The sequence below is a fragment of the Blennius ocellaris genome (genome assembly GCF_963422515.1).
Source record: "Blennius ocellaris genome assembly, contig: SCAFFOLD_76, whole genome shotgun sequence".
Lineage (NCBI taxonomy): Eukaryota > Metazoa > Chordata > Actinopteri > Blenniiformes > Blenniidae > Blennius > Blennius ocellaris.
Window position 1 is genome coordinate 156620 of NW_027661907.1, and position 19668 is coordinate 176287.

General features: G+C 48.1%; 1 protein-coding gene across 7 annotated transcripts in view; it reads right to left on the reverse strand.

Moving 5' to 3' along the window:
* Window positions 1-110: 110 nt before the first annotated feature.
* mark3a (MAP/microtubule affinity-regulating kinase 3a) overlaps window positions 111-19668 on the reverse strand; it is a 39754-nt gene continuing 20196 nt past the window's right edge. For 2 of the 7 annotated variants that reach the window (XM_080522107.1, XM_080522106.1), the window contains exons 11-18: window positions 17293-17405; window positions 14481-14625; window positions 13029-13237; window positions 11296-11399; window positions 9957-10226; window positions 8964-8990; window positions 1928-1972; window positions 111-825 (exon numbers count right to left, since the gene is read on the reverse strand). In XM_080522107.1, coding sequence (XP_080378233.1) covers window positions 480-825; window positions 1928-1972; window positions 8964-8990; window positions 9957-10226; window positions 11296-11399; window positions 13029-13237; window positions 14481-14625; window positions 17293-17405 — 1259 coding nt within the window. In that variant the 3' untranslated portion in view covers window positions 111-479. Of the gene's footprint in view, window positions 826-1927; window positions 1973-4303; window positions 4369-8963; window positions 8991-9956; window positions 10227-11295; window positions 11400-13028; window positions 13238-14480; window positions 14626-17292; window positions 17406-19668 lie in introns of all 7 variants that reach the window. The other 5 variants (XM_080522109.1, XM_080522108.1, XM_080522112.1 and 2 more) reach the window with 3 other exon arrangements.

Genomic DNA, 19668 nt, shown 5'->3' on the forward strand with positions numbered 1-19668 from the left:
TGAGCCTCAACCACGTTTCATTCATGCAAAAAGGAGACGTGACATTAAGTTGACAGACACTTTAATTGAGACACGAGTGGACCCCCCCTCCCCTCCCCCCCCCCGTGGTAACGTAATACAAAAGGAAAGAGTACTGCAGTGGAGCCATGTTGGAAGAAAGATACATTATTTACACTGAAAACTACGTAAATTTCCTTTTTCTTTGTCCAGGAGGGAAAAAAAGATTAAATAAATAAGACCAGAAATGTTTGTCCACATTCACAGCATGACAAGTCGTATTAAACTGGTTATGGCGCCCCCGTGTGGCCGTTAGTAGGTAATTCAGTGATTATTGCCAGAAGCTTTAATCTATACATTATAATATTCAATACATACTCTGGATTTTGTTTTATTTAAAAAAGGAGACATTTGGAAACTGCTACTTGGATGATTGTACAGCTTATATATATATATGTATATATATATATGAACTACTTTCTTCATAGCTTTAACTCGTTGGCAACTTTGGAAGCAATGTTTTTGAAAGCGATGGATGAACCGGAGATCCGTTTGAAGCGCACGCCGTTGAGCGACAGGCGGGGCAGCTTGCACACCTCCATCTCCCACTGCACCAGGTTCTCGGCGCGCCCGTCGCCGTGGACGACCAGCAACAGGAAGCTCTCCTGCTGCTCGTAGTCGCAGTTGTTGGCGTCGAGCACCTTGCGAATCTCCCGCATGATGTCACAGGGTTCCATGGAGCTGGTGGTTCTCATACTCCAGGTGAACCGGAGGGAGCGGGGCTTCCCGTCCTTACCCTCGCCTTTCTGATCCCCAGGTACATGGCGACTGTCAGGACACACACACACACACACACACACAGAATTACTAAGGCACAATATGCAAAATGTCCCTGTTTGCTCTGTCTGGACTGTAGTACCACTCTCGGCCACCCGGTGGAGTAGTGAGTCCTCCAGTGTCCTCACTGCATCCTCTAGTGGACAAATGTGGAATTTCTTCAATCTCACATGTTGCAGCTTCAAACACGTTTTTCCACCAGAAACACTTTCAAGCCCCAGTTTGTCTCACGAGACGGGACGGATCTTTGTCCTTCAACTTTTTACCCACAAATTCTCATTTCTACGTTAAAAAAAAACAAAACCACATTAAGAAATTAAAATTTCAAACATTTATTCTTCATATTGACTTTAATTCTTAAAATACATTTGATCCCTGATTTTAACATGCGAAATAACAAAAGTGGACAAATGTACTAAAGCTGTAATTCTAAATGGAACCAGTGGGCGAAGCAGTGAGTTCCGTTAACACGTTTAATCATCTAATCTTAATAAATCCCAATGAATTATTTCTGTCAAACTACGGCTCCTGTCTGCTCAGTGAAGCGCCCCCTGCTGGAGGAGCTTGAAAATGTTTCTTTACAACTTGCTGCTTTTTCACAGAAGAGATTAAACAAGTTTTTGTGTGTGAAGAAGAAGCAGGAAGCTCATGCTGCAGAGTTCAGCCTGGCCGGAGCCACATGCTAACATGCTAACAGCTGCCTGGCCAGAGCCACATGCTAACATGCTAACCTGCTAACAGATGTCTGGCCAGAGCCACATGCTAACCTGCTAACAGCTGCCTGGCCAGAGCCACATGCTAACCTGCTAACAGCTGCCTGGCCAGAGCCACATGCTAACCTGCTAACAGCTGCCTGGCCAGAGCCACATGCTAACCTGCTAACAGCTGCCTGGCCAGAGCCACATGCTAACAGCTGCCTGGCCAGAGCCACATGCTAACATGCTAACAGCTGCCTGGCCGGAGCCACATGCTAACAGCTGCAAATTCAGATCAATCAATCGGGGGTGCAGACCAACACAAGCTGAAGCTGTTGGGGGGGGGGGGGGGGGGGGGACCGATGGGTACTGGTGGTGGTGGGGGGGGGGGGCCTCACCTTGAGCCCTCAAGTCTCCCGTTTCTCTCAAACTCGGTTGAGACTCTGAATAAGAAGATCAGACATGAGGAGGAAGAGGATGGGAGGAAGAGAAGAAGAAGAGGAGGAAGAGAAGGAACAGGAGGGGAGAAAGAGGAATATGACGAGAAGGAAGAGGGCGGGGAGAAAAAGAAGAAGAGATGTGGGCGGAGCTTCGACACAAAACGACATCAGAAATCCAGTGAATCTTCATTAAACAACAAATTTAAAAGGAGAGAAAAGAAGAAACGACGTGAGAAAAAACCAACGAAGAAGAAATGGAAGTTTGTTTTTCTTCCATTGAGACGAAGTGAAAATGATGGAGGCTCACACACACACACACACACACACACACACACACACACACACACACACACACACACACACACACACACACACACACACACACACACACACACACACACACACACACACACACACACACACACACACACACACACACACACACACACACACACACACACACACACGAATTGTAAAGTTTTGTATTCAGCCGATTTTAATGGAAACAAATCGGGGAAAAAACATTTCTTGAATTATTCGCGACATTTGCAGACATTTTACTTATTTAAGTACTTTTTTACTTCAAGTACTTTTAATTTTTGAATGTAAAATCAACATAATTCAAGATTTCTTTGGGAAGTTTCACATCTTCTCTCCATTAAACTTCTTTAATGTCTCCATTGCTTTTGCTATTTATCTTAAATGTCATGTCTTTAAAAGATATAAAAGAATTTTTGATTTACTTTTTTTGAAAAGTTCAAAGTAAAACATTTAACATTTTTACAGTTACTCACTCTATTTATATGTAATATATTGAATGATTTTTAAAGTATTTCTTTTATAGTTTATTTAGAATTATTGCCATTTTTCTCTGCTTTTCCTAAATTTACAAATGTTTCATATGTTGAGTTATGAATCAAATTCAAAGCAATGAGATTATTAATGTTCAATCTGTATTTGTTTGCATAAAAAAAAAAAAAGTACAAATCCCCCGAATGTGAAATTCTACCGGCTCCTCGATTCAGGTTTATTCAATCTTGTTATAATTAAATACATTTAAGGCTTTTGTCCCGTGTTCTTTCATTATTTCATCCAACCTTTAAATAGATTTTTTTTTTAAACTTAAGCTTTATCAAGTATAGAAAATAAACACCTACATTATATTTATGCACAATAAAAGTGTTCACTTTGAGAAACTCATATTTCATGTGAGTGAGTGAGTGAGTGAGTGAGTGAGTGAGTGAGTGAGTGAGTGAGTGAGTGAGTGTGTGTGTGTGTGTGTGTGTGTGTGTGTGTGTGTGTGTGTGTACAGAATCACTGTCAGATTTATTTCGTCACAAACAGAAAAAAATGTTTGCAGACATGAAAATGGTCTTTGTGCTCCCAGAATGCACTGCAGCACAGCTGGACAGGTCTCTGCTCCCAGAATGCACTGCAGCACAGCTGGACAGGTCTCTGCTCCCAGAATGCACTGCAGCACAGCTGGACAGGATGGGGGGATGAGGAGGAAGAGACCCGCGGTAAAATAAAACAAGAAAAGCCTCCTGACAACAAGAGGACGAGTGCAGGGACGGAGGGAGGGAGGGACAGAGACAGAAGGAGGGAGGGACAGAAGGAGGGGGGGACAGAGGGAGGGAGGGACAAAGAGAGAGAGGGACAGAGAGAGGGAGGGACAGAAAGAGGGAGGGACAAAGAGAGGGAGGGACAGAAGGAGGGAGGGACAGAAGGACGGAGGGGCAGAGGGACATATGGACAGAAGGACGGACAGAGGGACAGATGGACAGAGGGGTGGAGGGACAGAAGGAGGGACAGAATGACGGAGGGAGGGACAGAAGGACAGAGGGAGGGAGGGAGGGACAGATGGACAGAGGGAGGGACAGATGGACAGACAGAGGGACAGGTCCACAAGCTGTGAACTACCACAGAACCATGTTACTCTAGATCTTTATCTTCCTACAATTCTCTCTATCTTCTCCTCCTGAATCTGGAAGAAAGAAGGGATCTGAGGGTGACGGACACATGAGGAGGACGAAAGAAAAGAGCGAGAAGAAGCAGGAAGAGAAGGAGGGATGAGGAAGAGGAGGGAGGAAGAGATGGAGGGATGAGGAAGAGAAGGAGGGATGAGGGAGGGATGAGGAAGAGGAAGCAGGAAGACATGGAGGGATGAGGAAGAGGAGGGAGGAAGAGATGGAGGGATGAGGAAGAGAAGGAGGGATGAGGAAGAGGAAGCAGGAAGACATGGAAGGATGAGGAAGAGGAGGGAGGAGGGAGGAGAGGAGGAGGGAGGAGGAGGAGGAGGAGAGAAGGAGGGAGGAGGAGGAGGGCAGGACTTACTAAGGGTCTTGGCTCCCAGGGAAGAAGGGATGACAGGACCAGATTTGTCCGGGTCAAGAGTGACCCTGGCAGAGAGAGAGCAGCAAGAGGTCAAAGGTCAAAGGTCACCAGAGAGTCAGAGGACAGAAACAGAGGTGAGGAAGAGGAGGATGAAGATGTACGGAGGCCTGAAGACAACAAATGCAGGCCGTCACGTTTTCAGTCTGATTCTACCGTCTGTAGCTCTACAGCGGCTAACGCTAATGCTAACACTTCCTGTCAAAGTACTGCAGTAAAACACTTCCTGTCAAAGTACTGCAGTAAAACACTTCCTGTCAAAGTACTGCAGTAAAACACTTCCTGTCAAAGTACTGCAGTAAAACACTTCCTGTCAAAGGAAATGAACCCAAACGAAGCAAAACAAACATAAAAAGACCAAACAAATCAAAAGAACTTCATATAAATGAAGTGAGGGACATCAAAGCCAGAAGACGAGGACACAAGAGACAAAACTACCAAAATGAGACCAGAATGGAGAACCGATGAAAATGTCAAAATGATCAAAGAGGCTGAGAAGAGAATTTTCCAGATCTTAAGTAAAAGAACAAAAGTGAGACGAGACACAAAGAAACTAGAGTTGAAAGCAAAACATGAAAAGAGACAAAGAGAAAGTCCAGAGAAATAAAGGAAAGTAAACAAAACAACACGCAGACAAAGATCCTGGTCAGAAGAACCTGATCAGAACCTGAAAGATCAAAGCAGATGGAAACACACAAGCAGATAATCAGGAAGAGCCGGAAACACCAGCAGGAAGCGAATCACCTGACAGGAAGAACCAGAGACGTTTACCGTATTTTCCGCACTATAAGGCACCTAAATACTTCAAAGTTTCTCACAAGCTGCCAAGGTGCAACAAGGTGCGTCTTATAGCCCGGTGCGTCTTATAACCCGGTGCGTCTTATAACCCGGTGCGTCTTCCCGGTGCGTCTTATAACCCGGTGCGTCTTATAACCCGGTGCGTCTTATAACCCGGTGCGTCTTATAACCCGGTGCGTCTTATAACCCGGTGCGCCTTATAACCCGGTGCGTCTTATAACCCGGTGCGTCTTATAACCCGGTGCGTCTTATAACCCGGTGCGTCTTATAACCCGGTGCGTCTTATAACCCGGTGCGTCTTCCCGGTGCGTCTTATAACCCGGTGCGTCTTATAACCCGGTGCGTCTTATAACCCGGTGCGTCTTATAACCCGGTGCGTCTTATAACCCGGTGCGTCTTATAACCCGGTGCGTCTTATAACCCGGTGCGTCTTATAACCCGGTGCGTCTTATAACCCGGTGCGTCTTATAACCCGGTGCGTCTTATAACCCGGTGCGTCTTATAACCCGGTGCGTCTTATAACCCGGTGCGTCTTATAACCCGGTGCGCCTTATAACCCGGTGCGTCTTATAACCCGGTGCGTCTTATAACCCGGTGCGTCTTATAACCCGGTGCGTCTTATAACCCGGTGCGTCTTATAACCCGGTGCGTCTTATAACCCGGTGCGTCTTATAAACCGGTGCGTCTTATAACCCGGTGCGTCTTATAACCCGGTGCGTCTTATAACCCGGTGCGCCTTATAACCCGGTGCGCCTTATAACCCGGTGCGTCTTATAACCCGGTGCGTCTTATAACCCGGTGCGCCTTATAACCCGGTGCGCCTTATAACCCGGTGCGTCTTATAACCCGGTGCGCCTTATAACCCGGTGCGTCTTATAACCCGGTGCGTCTTATAACCCGCTGCGTCTTATAAACCGGTGCGTCTTATAACCCGGTGCGTCTTATAACCCGGTGCGTCTTATAACCCGGTGCGCCTTATAACCCGGTGCGTCTTATAACCCGGTGCGTCTTATAACCCGGTGCGCCTTATAACCCGGTGCGTCTTATAACCCGGTGCGTCTTATAAACCGGTGCGTCTTATAACCCGGTGCGCCTTATAACCCGGTGCGTCTTATAACCCGGTGCGCCTTATAACCCGGTGCGTCTTATAACCCGGTGCGTCTTATAACCCGGTGCGTCTTATAACCCGGTGCGTCTTATAACCCGGTGCGTCTTATAACCCGGTGCGTCTTATAACCCGGTGCGCCTTATAACCCGGTGCGCCTTATAACCCGGTGCGTCTTATAACCCGGTGCGCCTTATAACCCGGTGCGCCTTATAACCCGGTGCGTCTTATAACCCGGTGCGTCTTATAACCCGGTGCGCCTTATAACCCGGTGCGTCTTATAACCCGGTGCGCCTTATAACCCGGTGCGTCTTATAACCCGGTGCGTCTTATAACCCGGTGCGTCTTATAACCCGGTGCGTCTTATAACCCGGTGCGCCTTATAACCCGGTGCGCCTTATAACCCGGTGCGTCTTATAACCCGGTGCGTCTTATAACCCGGTGCGCCTTATAACCCGCTGCGTCTTATAAACCGGTGCGTCTTATAAACCGGTGCGTCTTATAACCCGGTGCGTCTTATAACCCGGTGCGTCTTATAACCCGGTGCGTCTTATAACCCGGTGCGTCTTATAACCCGGTGCGTCTTATAACCCGGTGCGTCTTATATAATGCAGTGTGCCTTATATATGAACAAAGTTGTAAATTATGTCAATATCAATGTAGGTGCACCTTATAATCCGGTGCCTTATAGTGCAGAGAATACGGTAATATTCCAACGAACCAAACAACCAATTGAAATGTTGGTCGAAAAGAAAAGGATCTAAAACGACAGAAAACTAAAGTGAAGCAGGAAAACAGACCAAACTGATTGTTGTTGTTTTGAGTCAGTTCCTGTTGTTGTTTTGAGTCAGTTCCTGTTGTTGTTTTGAGTCAGTTCCTGTTGTTGTTTTGAGTCAGTTCCTGTTGTTGTTTTGAGTCAGTTCCTGTTGTTGTTTTGAGTCAGTTCCTGTTGTTGTTTTGAGTCAGTTCCTGTTGTTGTTTTGAGTCAGTTCCTGTTGTTGTTTTGAATCAGTTCCTGTTGTTTTGAATCAGTTCTTGTTGTTTTGAATCAGTTCTTGTTGTTTTGAATCAGTTCTTGTTGTTTTGAATCAGTTCTTGTTGTTTTGAATCAGTTCTTGTTGTTTTGAGTCAGTTCTTGTTGTTTTGAGTCAGTTCTTGTTGTTTTGAATCAGTTCTTGTTTTGAATCAGTTCTTGTTGTTGTTTTGAATCAGTTCTTGTTGTTGTTTTGAATCAGTTCTTGTTGTTGTTTTGAATCATTTCTTGTTTTGAATCAGTTCTTGTTGTTGTTTTGAATCAGTTCTTGTTGTTGTTTTGAATCATTTCTTGTTTTGAATCAGTTCTTGTTGTTGTTTTGAATCAGTTCTTGTTGTTGTTTTGAATCAGTTCTTGTTGTTGTTTTGAATCAGTTCTTGTTGTTGTTTTGAATCATTTCTTGTTTTGAATCAGTTCTTGTTGTTGTTTTGAATCAGTTCTTGTTGTTGTTTTGAATCAGTTCTTGTTGTTTTGAATCAGTTCTTGTTGTTGTTTTGAATCAGTTCTTGTTGTTGTTTTGAATCAGTTCTTGTTTTGAATCAGTTCTTGTTGTTGTTTTGAATCAGTTCTTGTTGTTTTGAATCAGTTCTTGTTGTTGTTTTGAATCAGTTCTTGTTGTTGTTTTGAATCATTTCTTGTTTTGAATCAGTTCTTGTTGTTGTTTTGAATCAGTTCTTGTTGTTGTTTTGAATCATTTCTTGTTTTGAATCAGTTCTTGTTGTTGTTTTGAATCAGTTCTTGTTGTTGTTTTGAATCATTTCTTGTTTTGAATCAGTTCTTGTTGTTGTTTTGAATCAGTTCTTGTTGTTGTTTTGAATCAGTTCTTGTTGTTGTTTTGAATCATTTCTTGTTTTGAATCAGTTCTTGTTGTTGTTTTGAATCAGTTCTTGTTGTTGTTTTGAATCATTTCTTGTTTTGAATCAGTTCTTGTTGTTGTTTTGAATCAGTTCTTGTTGTTGTTTTGAATCAGTTCTTGTTGTTGTTTTGAATCATTTCTTGTTTTGAATCAGTTCTTGTTGTTGTTTTGAATCAGTTCTTGTTGTTGTTTTGAATCATTTCTTGTTTTGAATCAGTTCTTGTTGTTGTTTTGAATCAGTTCTTGTTGTTGTTTTGAATCAGGTCTAAAACAAGAAAAAATGAACAAATGAGACGTGACTCACAGGACAGAACAACACTTCCTTTTGTCCATTTAAAGAGTCAGACAGAGAAATGAACAACAACTCTTCCTCCAGCAGTGAGGAAGAGGAGGAGGAGGAGGAGGAGGAGGAGGAGGAGGAGGAGGAGGAGGAGGAGGAGGAGGAGGAGGAAGCAGCAGCAGGCAGGTTAGTAGTTCAGAACACATTCAGTCTCAAGCGAAGGCAAAATGAAAAAAAGTTTTTCTTGTTATTTTGGTTTCTTAGCTTGTTTTTCATTCGTCAGAGTCATGAGTCAGAGTTAGGAGTCAGAGTTAGGACTCTTAGTCAGGTCTAGGGTCAGGAGTCAGTTAGTCAGGTTTAGGGTCAGGAGTCAGAGTTAGTCAGGTTTAGGGTCAGGAGTCAGAGTCAGGAGTCAGAGTTAGTCAGGTTTAGGGTCAGGAGTCAGAGTCAGGAGTCAGAGTTAGTCAGGTTTAGGGTCAGGAGTCAGAGTCAGGAGTCAGAGTCAGTCAGGTTTAGGGTCAGGAGTCCTACCTTTTGGAAAACCTGAATGACATGTTTCTACAACAGAAGCAGACAAAGGAAGAGTGAGGATGGTGAAGGGGGGGGGGAGGGAGGGAGGAGGGGGAGGGAGGAGGGGGAGGGAGGGGGGGGAGGAGGGAGGGAGAGGGGGGGAGGAGGGAGGGAGAGGGGGAGGGGGAGGGGGAGGGAGGAGGGAGGGAGAGGGGGGAGGGAGAAGAGGGAGGGAGAGGGGGGGGGAGGAGGGGAGAGGGGGGGGAGGAGGGAGGGAGAGGGCAATGGGTGAGCAAAGTGTTAAAGGGAAGGTTCGTCTTCTTTTATCAAATGATCAATTCCTCATTTCAGTCGTCGCCTCGGCTGCTAAACATTCACTGTTTCTTCTGTACGAGCTGAGACTCTGGCCTGGAGCCGCTAGCATCGCTGGCCGCTAGCATCGCTGGCCGCTGCTAGCGTCACTGGCGGCTAGCCTCGCTGGCGGCTGCTAGCCTCGCTTGCCGCTAGCGTCGCTGGCCGCTAGCGTCGCTGGCCGCTGCTAGCGTCACTGGCGGCTAGCCTCGCTGGCGGCTGCTAGCCTCGCTTGCCGCTAGCATCGCTGGCCGCTAGCATCGCTGGCGGCTAGCCTCGCTGGCGGCGGCTAGCCTCGCTTGCCGCTAGCCTCGCTGGCCGCTAGCCTCGCTGGCCGCTAGCGTCGCTGGCCGCTAGCGTCGCTGGCCGCTAGCGTCGCTGGCCGCTAGCGTCGCTGGCGGCTGCCAGCGTCGCTGGCGGCTGCTAGCCTCGCCGGCGACTCTACAATGGTTCTACCCAGCGACTCTACAATGGGTTCTACCCAGCGACTCATCAATGGGTTCCACCCAGCGACTCTACAATGGGTTCTACCCAGCGACTCATCAATGGGTTCTACCCAGCGACTCTACAATGGGTTCCACCCAGCGACTCTACAATGGGTTCCACCCAGCGACTCTACAATGGGTTCTACCCAGCGCGGTCCGGCCCCGCCCCTCGCCTTACCTGCGGGTGAGTTTGGAGGTGAGTTTGGAGAAGAGGTTGCTGGTTCCACGGCTGCGGGTCTGCGACAGCGGCGTGGCGTCGTGGGACAGGGTGGGCGAGGCGGGCGGCCCGTTGTACGTGGCCGTACGGCGGTCCCTCAGCTGGCCGCCGTGGAAGGTGCTGCGACTCGCCGTACCGCGGGGGAAGCGCAGCCGGTCGGGCGTGGCGGCGTTGGTGATGCTGTGGGTGGAGGCCACCGGGTTCCTCTGGCCCCCGGGGGACACGGCCACACTGGGGGGGGAGGGGGGGGAGTCAGACACCACAGGCTGTAATGACACGTCTGTCCAGCAGGTGGCGACCTGCAGGACGACGTTCATCAAACCACCGACGGACTGCAGAGTAATGGAGGTTTTTCTCAACAGTGATGGTGAAATACGTGGGACAGTCTCTCATTACCTTACCTTACCTTACCTTACCTTACATTATCATGACAGACTCTTAAAACTGGTCTGATGACATCACTCAGACCCCCACATTGTCCACATGGTTTAAAGAGAGAACTAGTTTAAGATGTCCGCCGCCGCCGGGGGGGAGGAGCTCAAACCACAGTGAAACATCACGTCCACCTTCACCCCCCCACGTCCACCTTCACCCCCCCCCTCTCCTCCACCTTCACCCACCCCCTCTCCTCCACCTTCACCCCCTCACGTCAACCTTCACCCCCCCCCTCACGTCCACCTTCACCTTCACCCCCCCTCACGTCCACCTTCACCCCCCCCTCACGTCCACCTTCACCCCACCCCCCCTCACGTCCACCTTCACCCCCCCCCTCACGTCCACCTTCACCCCCCCCTCACGTCCACCTTCACCCCCCCTCACGTCCACCTTCACCCCACCCCCTCACGTCCACCTTCACCCACCCCCCCTCACGTCCACCTTCACCCCCTCACGTCCACCTTCACCCCACCCCCTCACGTCCACCTTCACCCCACCCCCTCACGTCCACCTTCATCCCACCCCCCGTCACGTCCACCTTCACCCCCCCTCACGTCCACCTTCACCCCCTCACGTCCACCTTCACCCCACCCCCTCACGTCCACCTTCACCCACCCCCCCTCACGTCCACCTTCACCCCCTCACGTCCACCTTCACCCCCCCTCACGTCCACCTTCACCCCACCCCTCACGTCCACCTTCACCCCCCCTCACGTCCACCTTCACCCCCCCTCACGTCCACCTTCACCCCCCCCGGTTCCTGTCCTTTGACCTGGTCTGGCTCATAATGAGGACCTCTTGACGGAGGAGTGCTGACGGAGGAGTGCAGGATTCACAGCACTCCAGAGAAGAGAAGCTCCGCCCACCTGTTCTCCTTCCCGTTGGGAATGACGGACAGACGTTCCGTGTTGTTCCTGTCGCTGCAGACGTACGTGTTCCTGCGGGTCATTCCTGCCGCCGGGTTGTTGTTCTGGACAGGAAACACTTTGTTGATTATTGATTATTGATTATTGATCTTCTTCTAGAGTTCAACCTGAAAAGCCCAGAAACTTCTTCTTCTTCTTCTGATGGAATGAATGAATGAATATAAAATGTATTTAAAAGGGACAATGTACAGTTAAAACATAAATGTTGCCATTTGATGCACTATACCAGATTGTAGCTTTAAGCTCATTTGCATCTGTAGTCCCTTGGCAGGTCACACAAATACAACACAGTAACAAGACAGATTAAACAGTATACAGGGATAAAACACCACAACAACGTGGCTACACACGTCTGCGTGCAACTCCCCCCACCTCCCTCATCCCACCCACGCCCACACCCACACCCACGCCCACACCCACACCCACACACACCCACGCCCACACCCACACCCACACCCACACCCACACACCCACGCCCACGCCCACACCCACACCCACGCCCACACCCACACCCACACACCCACGCCCACACACCCACGCCCACACCCACACCCACACCCACACACACAAAAAGAAGTCTACGGACCAAACTAGTGGTTGCAGAGCTGAGCAGCTTTGAACAGATTTTTGAGGTTGGATTTGAAGACTCTGAGAGAGCTACTGCCCCGTACGGCGTCAGGTAAGGTATTCCACTGGTTTGTGGCTCTTACAGAAAAAGCAGATTGCCCCGCTACAGTGCGGCGAAATGGTATGGTACAATCTCGTATGGAGGATATTCTAGTGGATCTGATGGAATTTGACGAGCGAGCGTGGATAAAAACACATAATGGCTGTGGGGCCAAACCATTTAAAATTTTATAGACCATACACAAATTGGCGAATAACCTAAAATTCTCAAAACTCAATAACTCATGTTTCTCAAGTATCCTACAATGATGATAACGAATTGGCTTTTTGTCCAGTGTTTTTAAAGTTTGTTTGTATAAAGACTCCAGAGGTCTCAGAGTAGATTCACCAGCCTGCCCCCTGCAGGTGATACAATATGACATGCGGGACAGAATCATGGCGTGCAGAAATATCTTGGCTGCATCCAGAGAGAGACCATTTCTGATGTGTTGAAAATTAACTAAATTGTATTTTATGGTTTTAACCATTTTTTTGACATGTTTCTTAAAATTTTAATTTGGATCCAGAAACACGCCAAGATATTTAAATTCACTAACTATATCAATTCGTTCACCTTTAATGAGAATCTCAACATCAGGGATTTGTACCATGGTTTTAGAAAAAAACATACATTTTGTTTTGTTTACATTTAAACTCAAACATGATTGATCAAGCCAAAGAGTGATTCTCTCCAGTGCAGTTGTTAACTTAGCAGCTGCTAAGTCAGCTGTTTTAGCATGTACATGAACAACAGTGTCATCTGCGTACATCTGCAGATCGACATCAGCACACTGTTCAGCAAGATCATTAATATAAAGACTAAATAATAAAGGACCTAATACAGATCCTTGTGGGACTCCCATAGTACATGTCCTGTAACTGGATTGTTACTGGAACTGAAAGGTGGTGGTGACGGAGGAGCCCAGGAAAAGAGGGTGGGGACCTCCGTCACCCAGAGAGAGGGTGAGGACCTCCGTCAGCAGGTGCAGCAGTATGTAAAGACTCACTCCGCCCGCGGCTCCCTTGCGGCGCTCCGGGATGTCGGCCTTGTTGGGGTTGTTGGCGTTGCCCAGCAGGGGGCTGGATGGTGGCGCGGCGCGGCTCCCCGGCGTGCCGGGTTTGCGGAGCTGCACCCCGTCCTCCTTGGAGCTGGTCTCCGCCGTGCTGGTCTGGCTCCTCTTAGGGTGGGGGGGCGCCGGGGCGGCGTTCTGGCCCACTGGGTGAGGGGACACAGGGGACGTAGTGAGACCCTGGAGGATTCCAGGTCCTTCATTTAGACCTGGAACCCTTCAGAACGTAGTGAGACCCTGGAGGGTTCCAGGTCTACATGAAGGACCTGAAGGGTTCCAGGTCTAGAGACAAAGAACCAACAGGGACTCAGCATCACATTTAAAGTCCCTACCAGGTGAAAATAAACTAAATCCTGACCTGGAACGTTAAAGTCAAACTTCAGTCCTCAACGCTTTGGACTTTTTAAAAGTATTTCAACAACAAAACTACCGTCGTCGTTCTAGACTCGTCTTTGTGTCTCACGTGGAGACGGACCGGCTCCTGGTGCTTTGATCTGCAGTTCTAGACTCGTCCTTTGTGTCTCACGTGGAGACGGACCGGCTCCTAGTGCTTTGATCTGCAGTTCTAGACTCGTCCTTTGTGTCTCACGTGGAGACGGACCGACTCCTGGTGCTTTGATCTGCAGTTCTAGACTCGTCCTTTGTGTCTCACGTGGAGACGGACCGGCTCCTGGTGCTTTGATCTGCAGTTCTAGACTCGTCCTTTGTGTCTCACGTGGAGACGGACCGGCTCCTAGTGCTTTGATCTGCAGTTCTAGACTCGTCCTTTGTGTCTCACGTGGAGACGGACCGGCTCCTGGTGCTTTGATCTGCAGTTCTAGACTCGTCCTTTGTGTCTCACGTGGAGACGGACCGTCTCCTGGTGCTTTGATCTGCAGTTCTAGACTCGTCCTTTGTGTCTCACGTGGAGACGGACCGGCTCCTGGTGCTTTGATCTGCAGTTCTAGACTCGTCCTTTGTGTCTCACGTGGAGACGGACCGTCTCCTGGTGCTTTGATCTGCAGTTCTAGACTCGTCCTTTGTGTCTCACGTGGAGACGGACCGGCTCCTGGTGCTTTGATCTGCAGTTCTAGACTCGTCCTTTGTGTCTCACGTGGAGACGGACCGTCTCCTGGTGCTTTGATCTGCAGTTCTAGACTCGTCCTTTGTGTCTCACGTGGAGACGGACCGGCTCCTGGTGCTTTGATCTGCAGTTCTAGACTCGTCCTTTGTGTCTCACGTGGAGACGGACCGTCTCCTGGTGCTTTGATCTGCAGTTCTAGACTCGTCCTTTGTGTCTCACGTGGAGACGGACCGGCTCCAGCAGAGGAAGCAGACAAATGAAGGTTCCTGACAAAGTGTCATGGCCGACGTCAGTCCCTCCATGTGTGTGTGTGTGTGTGTCCTCACCCTGCTCGCTGTAGCGTCTCTGCTTGCTGGACGAGACGGTCCTCTGGACCTTGAGGTGGGACGGCGACTGACCGTTCAGCTCGCTGCTCGGTCGAGGTTTGGCCAGAGAGGCGTTGCTGCTGGAGGCGGAGTCACTGGGCTCCAGCTGGGGGGGCAGAGAGCAGCGCTCTGATTGGCTGCTCTACTATATATATATATATACATACATACGTATACATATATGTATACATATATATGTATATGTATGTATACATATATACACATACATATGTATGTATACATATATATGTGTATATATGTATACACACACATATATATATATGTATATGTATACATATACACACTAGGGTGGTCCTTATGCAATGGGAAAAAATAAAAATTGGAAACTTCTTGCTCTGACCCCCCAGATATCTTCCTTTTGATAAAAAAATGAGGTCTGCAAAGTTTCACACAAATCTATGCATATTTAGAGGTAGCTCAAAGGCCTTGAAGTATATCTCATTGTTGCTGTCAGTCATCAAATGATCGCAAAAGGCCAAATATACTGCCAATACTTAGTAACATCTTTGCAGCATGTACAAAACCACCAGTTACATGCATTTCTTGTGAAAGTATTCTTTAGAAAAGAGCCATGTACTATTTGACAGAAAAATATTTTATTGATATCAGTTATCATGTGTACTACACATTGCACCGAGGACATCCAGGGATAGGTTCATCAGAGTCAGAATCTCCAGCTTCAGAGGAACAACTGTTACTTTCTAGAGTGACCTTTTCATTTAACAGCGCAACATTGGCTTCTGACTTTTGCTGACGTTGCATTTCCTTCATCTGGTCTTCCTCTCTCTTCCTTTCTTTTCTATCCAAGACCTTATCAACACTAATCATTGAACCTCGTCGCCCCTTTTCTCTTTGAGCAAGCAGGAATTCTCTATCTTCAGGAATTTCAATAAGAGTCATTGCATCTCTGTGTGCAATATCAAAAAGATCATTGAAGTCGGAGGTGAAATTTTCCTCTTTTAAGATTTGTGTTTTCGATCTTCGTTTTGCATTTTTCTTCAATGCTTGCCACTCTGCATAAAGCTTTTCAACCTTCTTGATCACATCTTGATTATGTCTTGTGGGTATTCTTGCCCTGTTCCAAAATTCTTCAATTTTCATTACAGTAAGAGTTGCTGCTTGCCTTACAGTCTCCTTGCGCTGAAGGTGATAGTAGTGAAAGTGACCCAAAACGTGCTGTTTCGAGGGTAATTTGGCACCACAAATGTCATCTTGTGTTGACAGCAAAAACAGTTTTCTTGTTGTTGAGGTCAGTTTGGCCAGAGACACTGAAGAACAGCCAAATGAGTGAAGCTTGTCACTGAGAGAAGTCTCTGACAACCTGATTCATTGATCGTGCGCTCATCGATGGTACATGCTTACTGCATCAAATCCATCTCTGTACTTAAGAAATTTATCTCAGCACAGCCAATATTAGTTTTGATTGCAGTTGTTCTGATACAGGAAGACAAAATGTGACTGAAGCTCCTTGACAAGGCCATGTATGGTGTATGCACATTAGGAGCAAATGATACATCCGGCAGATAACGCCTAAATTGCTTCAACTAAGCAAACGTCAAGTCCATTGAGCTACCTCTAAATATTAATATATTTTGATGAAACTTTGCAGATCACATTTTTTGGTCAATTGGAGGATTTTAGGGGGGTCAGACCATAAGTTTTCAAAACTTCATAAATAAGGACCACCCTAATACACACACGTGTGTGTTTTTATCTTTGAATGTTTCTATCAATCATTAGTGAAAGTTTTGATCAGAAGCTTCACTGTTTTTACTGTTTCGTCTGACGATTTACTGAAATATTCAATGTCTGTAGCGTCTGTACCTCGGAGGCCTACAGTGTGGTACAGTGTGGTACAGTGTGGTACAGTGTAGTCCAGTGTAGTACAGTGTGGTATAGTGTAGTACAGTGTGGTACAGTGTGGTACAGTGTGGTACAGTGTGGTACAGTGTGGTATAGTGTAGTTCAGTGTGGTACAGTGTGGTATAGTGTGGTATAGTGTAGTACAGTGTGGTACAGTGTGGTACAGTGTGGTACAGTGTGGTATAGTGTAGTACAGTGTGGTACAGTGTGGTACAGTGTGGTACAGTGTGGTATAGTGTAGTTCAGTGTGGTACAGTGTGGTACAGTGTAGTCCAGTGTGGTACAGTGTGGTACAGTGTGGTACAGTGTGGTATAGTGTAGTTCAGTGTGGTACAGTGTGGTACAGTGTAGTACAGTGTGGTACAGTGTGGTACAGTGTAGTCCAGTGTAGTTTAGTCCAGTGTAGTCCAGTACAGTGTAGTCCAGTGTAGTCCAGTGTAGTCCAGTACAGTGTAGTCCAGTATAGTCCAGTGTAGTACAGTGTAGTACAGTGTGGTACAGTGTGGTACAGTGTGGTACAGTGTAGTCCAGTGTAGTTTAGTCCAGTGTAGTCCAGTACAGTGCAGTGTAGTACAGTAGTGTAGTCCAGTATAGTCCAGTACAGTGTAGTCCAGTATAGTCCAGTGTAGTACAGTGTGGTACAGTGTGGTACAGTGTGGTACAGTGTAGTACAGTGTGGTACAGTGTGGTACAGTGTGGTACAGTGTAGTCCAGTGTAGTTTAGTCCAGTGTAGTCCAGTGTAGTCCAGTACAGTGCAGTGTAGTACAGTAGTGTAGTCTAGTGTAGTCCAGTATAGTCCAGTGTAGTCCAGTACAGTGTAGTCCAGTATAGTCCAGTGTAGTCCAGTACAGTGTAGTCCAGTATAGTCCAGTGTAGTACAGTGAGTACCTCGGAGGCCTTGCGTCCCAGCAGTAAGTACGTGGCCGTCACCTCGTCGTACTTCATCTTGGCCAGAGACTCTTGGATCTTGTCCAGGTTGTAGCCCATCCCCACCATCACATCTGGAACACAGACCTCCGTCAGTCCTGGGGGACGGAACCACCACTCTGAGACACACCGTCCCCCCTGGTCCACAAGCTGTCCAACACGTCCCCCTAGTCCCTCCTGGTCCACAAGCTGTCCAACACGTCCCCCTAGTCCCTCCTGGTCCACAAACTGTCCAACACGTCCCCCTAGTCCCTCCTGGTCCACAAGCTGTCCAACACGTCCCCCTAGTCCCTCCTGGTCCACAAACTGTCCAACACATCCCCCTAGTCCCTCCTGGTCCACAAGCTGTCCAACACGTCCCCCTAGTCCCTCCTGATCCACAAGCTGTCCAACACGTCCCCCTAGTCCCTCCTGGTCCACAAGCTGTCCAACACGTCCTCCTGGTCCACAAGCTGTCCAACACGTCCCCCTAGTCCCTCCTGGTCCACAAGCTGTCCAACACGTCCCCCTGGTCCCTCCTGGTCCACAAACTGTCCAACACGTCCCCCTAGTCCCTCCTGATCCACAAACTGTCCAACACGTCCCCCTAGTCCCTCCTGGTCCACAAGCTGTCCAACACGTCCCCCTAGTCCCTCCTGGTCCACAAACTGTCCAACACGTCCCCCTAGTCCCTCCTGGTCCACAAGCTGTCCAACACGTCCCCCTAGTCCCTCCTGGTCCACAAACTGTCCAACACGTCCCCCTAGTCCCTCCTGGTCCACAAGCTGTCCAACACGTCCCCCTAGTCCCTCCTGATCCACAAGCTGTCCAACACGTCCCCCTAGTCCCTCCTGGTCCACAAGCTGTCCAACACGTCCTCCTGGTCCACAAGCTGTCCAACACGTCCCCCTAGTCCCTCCTGGTCCACAAGCTGTCCAACACGTCCCCCTGGTCCCTCCTGGTCCACAAACTGTCCAACACGTCCCCCTAGTCCCTCCTGATCCACAAACTGTCCAACACGTCCCCCTGGTCCCTCCTGATCCACAAACTGTCCAACACGTCCCCCTGGTCCCTCCTGATCCACAAACTGTCCAACACGTCCCCCTGGTCCCTCCTGATCCACAAACTGTCCAACACGTCCCCCTGGTCCCTCCTGGTCCCCCCTGGTCCACAAACATGGTCTTCAAAGCTTGTTGTCCTAACCCCAGCTGGTCCTGGACTTTCAGCCAGTTGGTCATTGATCCTGGTTCAGAACCTGCTGGTCCAGGAGCTGGACAGGCTCCGCCCACATTGGGAAGAGGAGGCAGCTTCCTCTCCTTACGCCATGTGCCACTGTTTACATTCTATCGGTTGCTAAGTTACGGAGAAACCAAACGAAGGAGAAACTCCTGGAGACGTGACTCTGCTGCAGGGTAGAGTCACGTCTCCAGGAGTCCTTAAATAATCCTTACTTTGACCTTACTAACTATGTGAGTGACTCTGACCTTACCAACTATGTGAGTGACTCTGACCTTACCAACTATGTGAGTGACTCTGACCTTACCAACTATGTGAGTGACTCTGACCTTACCAACTATGTGAGTGACTCTGACCTTACCAACTATGTGAGTGACTCTGACCTTACTAACTATGTGAGTGACTCTGACCTTACTAACTATGTGAGTGACTCTGACCTTACCAACTATGTGAGTGACTCTGACCTTACCAACTATGTGAGTGACTCTGACCTTACCAACTATGTGAGTGACTCTGACCTTACTAACTATGTGAGTGACTCTGACCTTACCAACTATGTGAGTGACTCTGACCTTACCAACTATGTGAGTGACTCTGACCTTACCAACTATGTGAGTGACTCTGACCTTACCAACTATGTGAGTGACTCTGACCTTACCAACTATGTGAGTGACTCTGACCTTACTAACTATGTGAGTGACTCTGACCTTACCAACTATGTGAGTGACTCTGACCTTACCAACTATGTGAGTGACTCTGACCTTACTAACTATGTGAGTGACTCTGACCTTACCAACTATGTGAGTGACTCTGACCTTACCAACTATGTGAGTGACTCTGACCTTACTAACTATGTGAGTGACTCTGACCTTACCAACTATGTGAGTGACTCTGACCTTACCAACTATGTGAGTGACTCTGACCTTACCAACTATGTGAGTGACTCTGACCTTACTAACTATGTGAGTGACTCTGACCTTACCAACTATGTGAGTGACTCTGACCTTACCAACTATGTGAGTGACTCTGACCTTACTAACTATGTGAGTGACTCTGACCTTACCAACTATGTGAGTGACTCTGACCTTACCAACTATGTGAGTGACTCTGACCTTACTAACT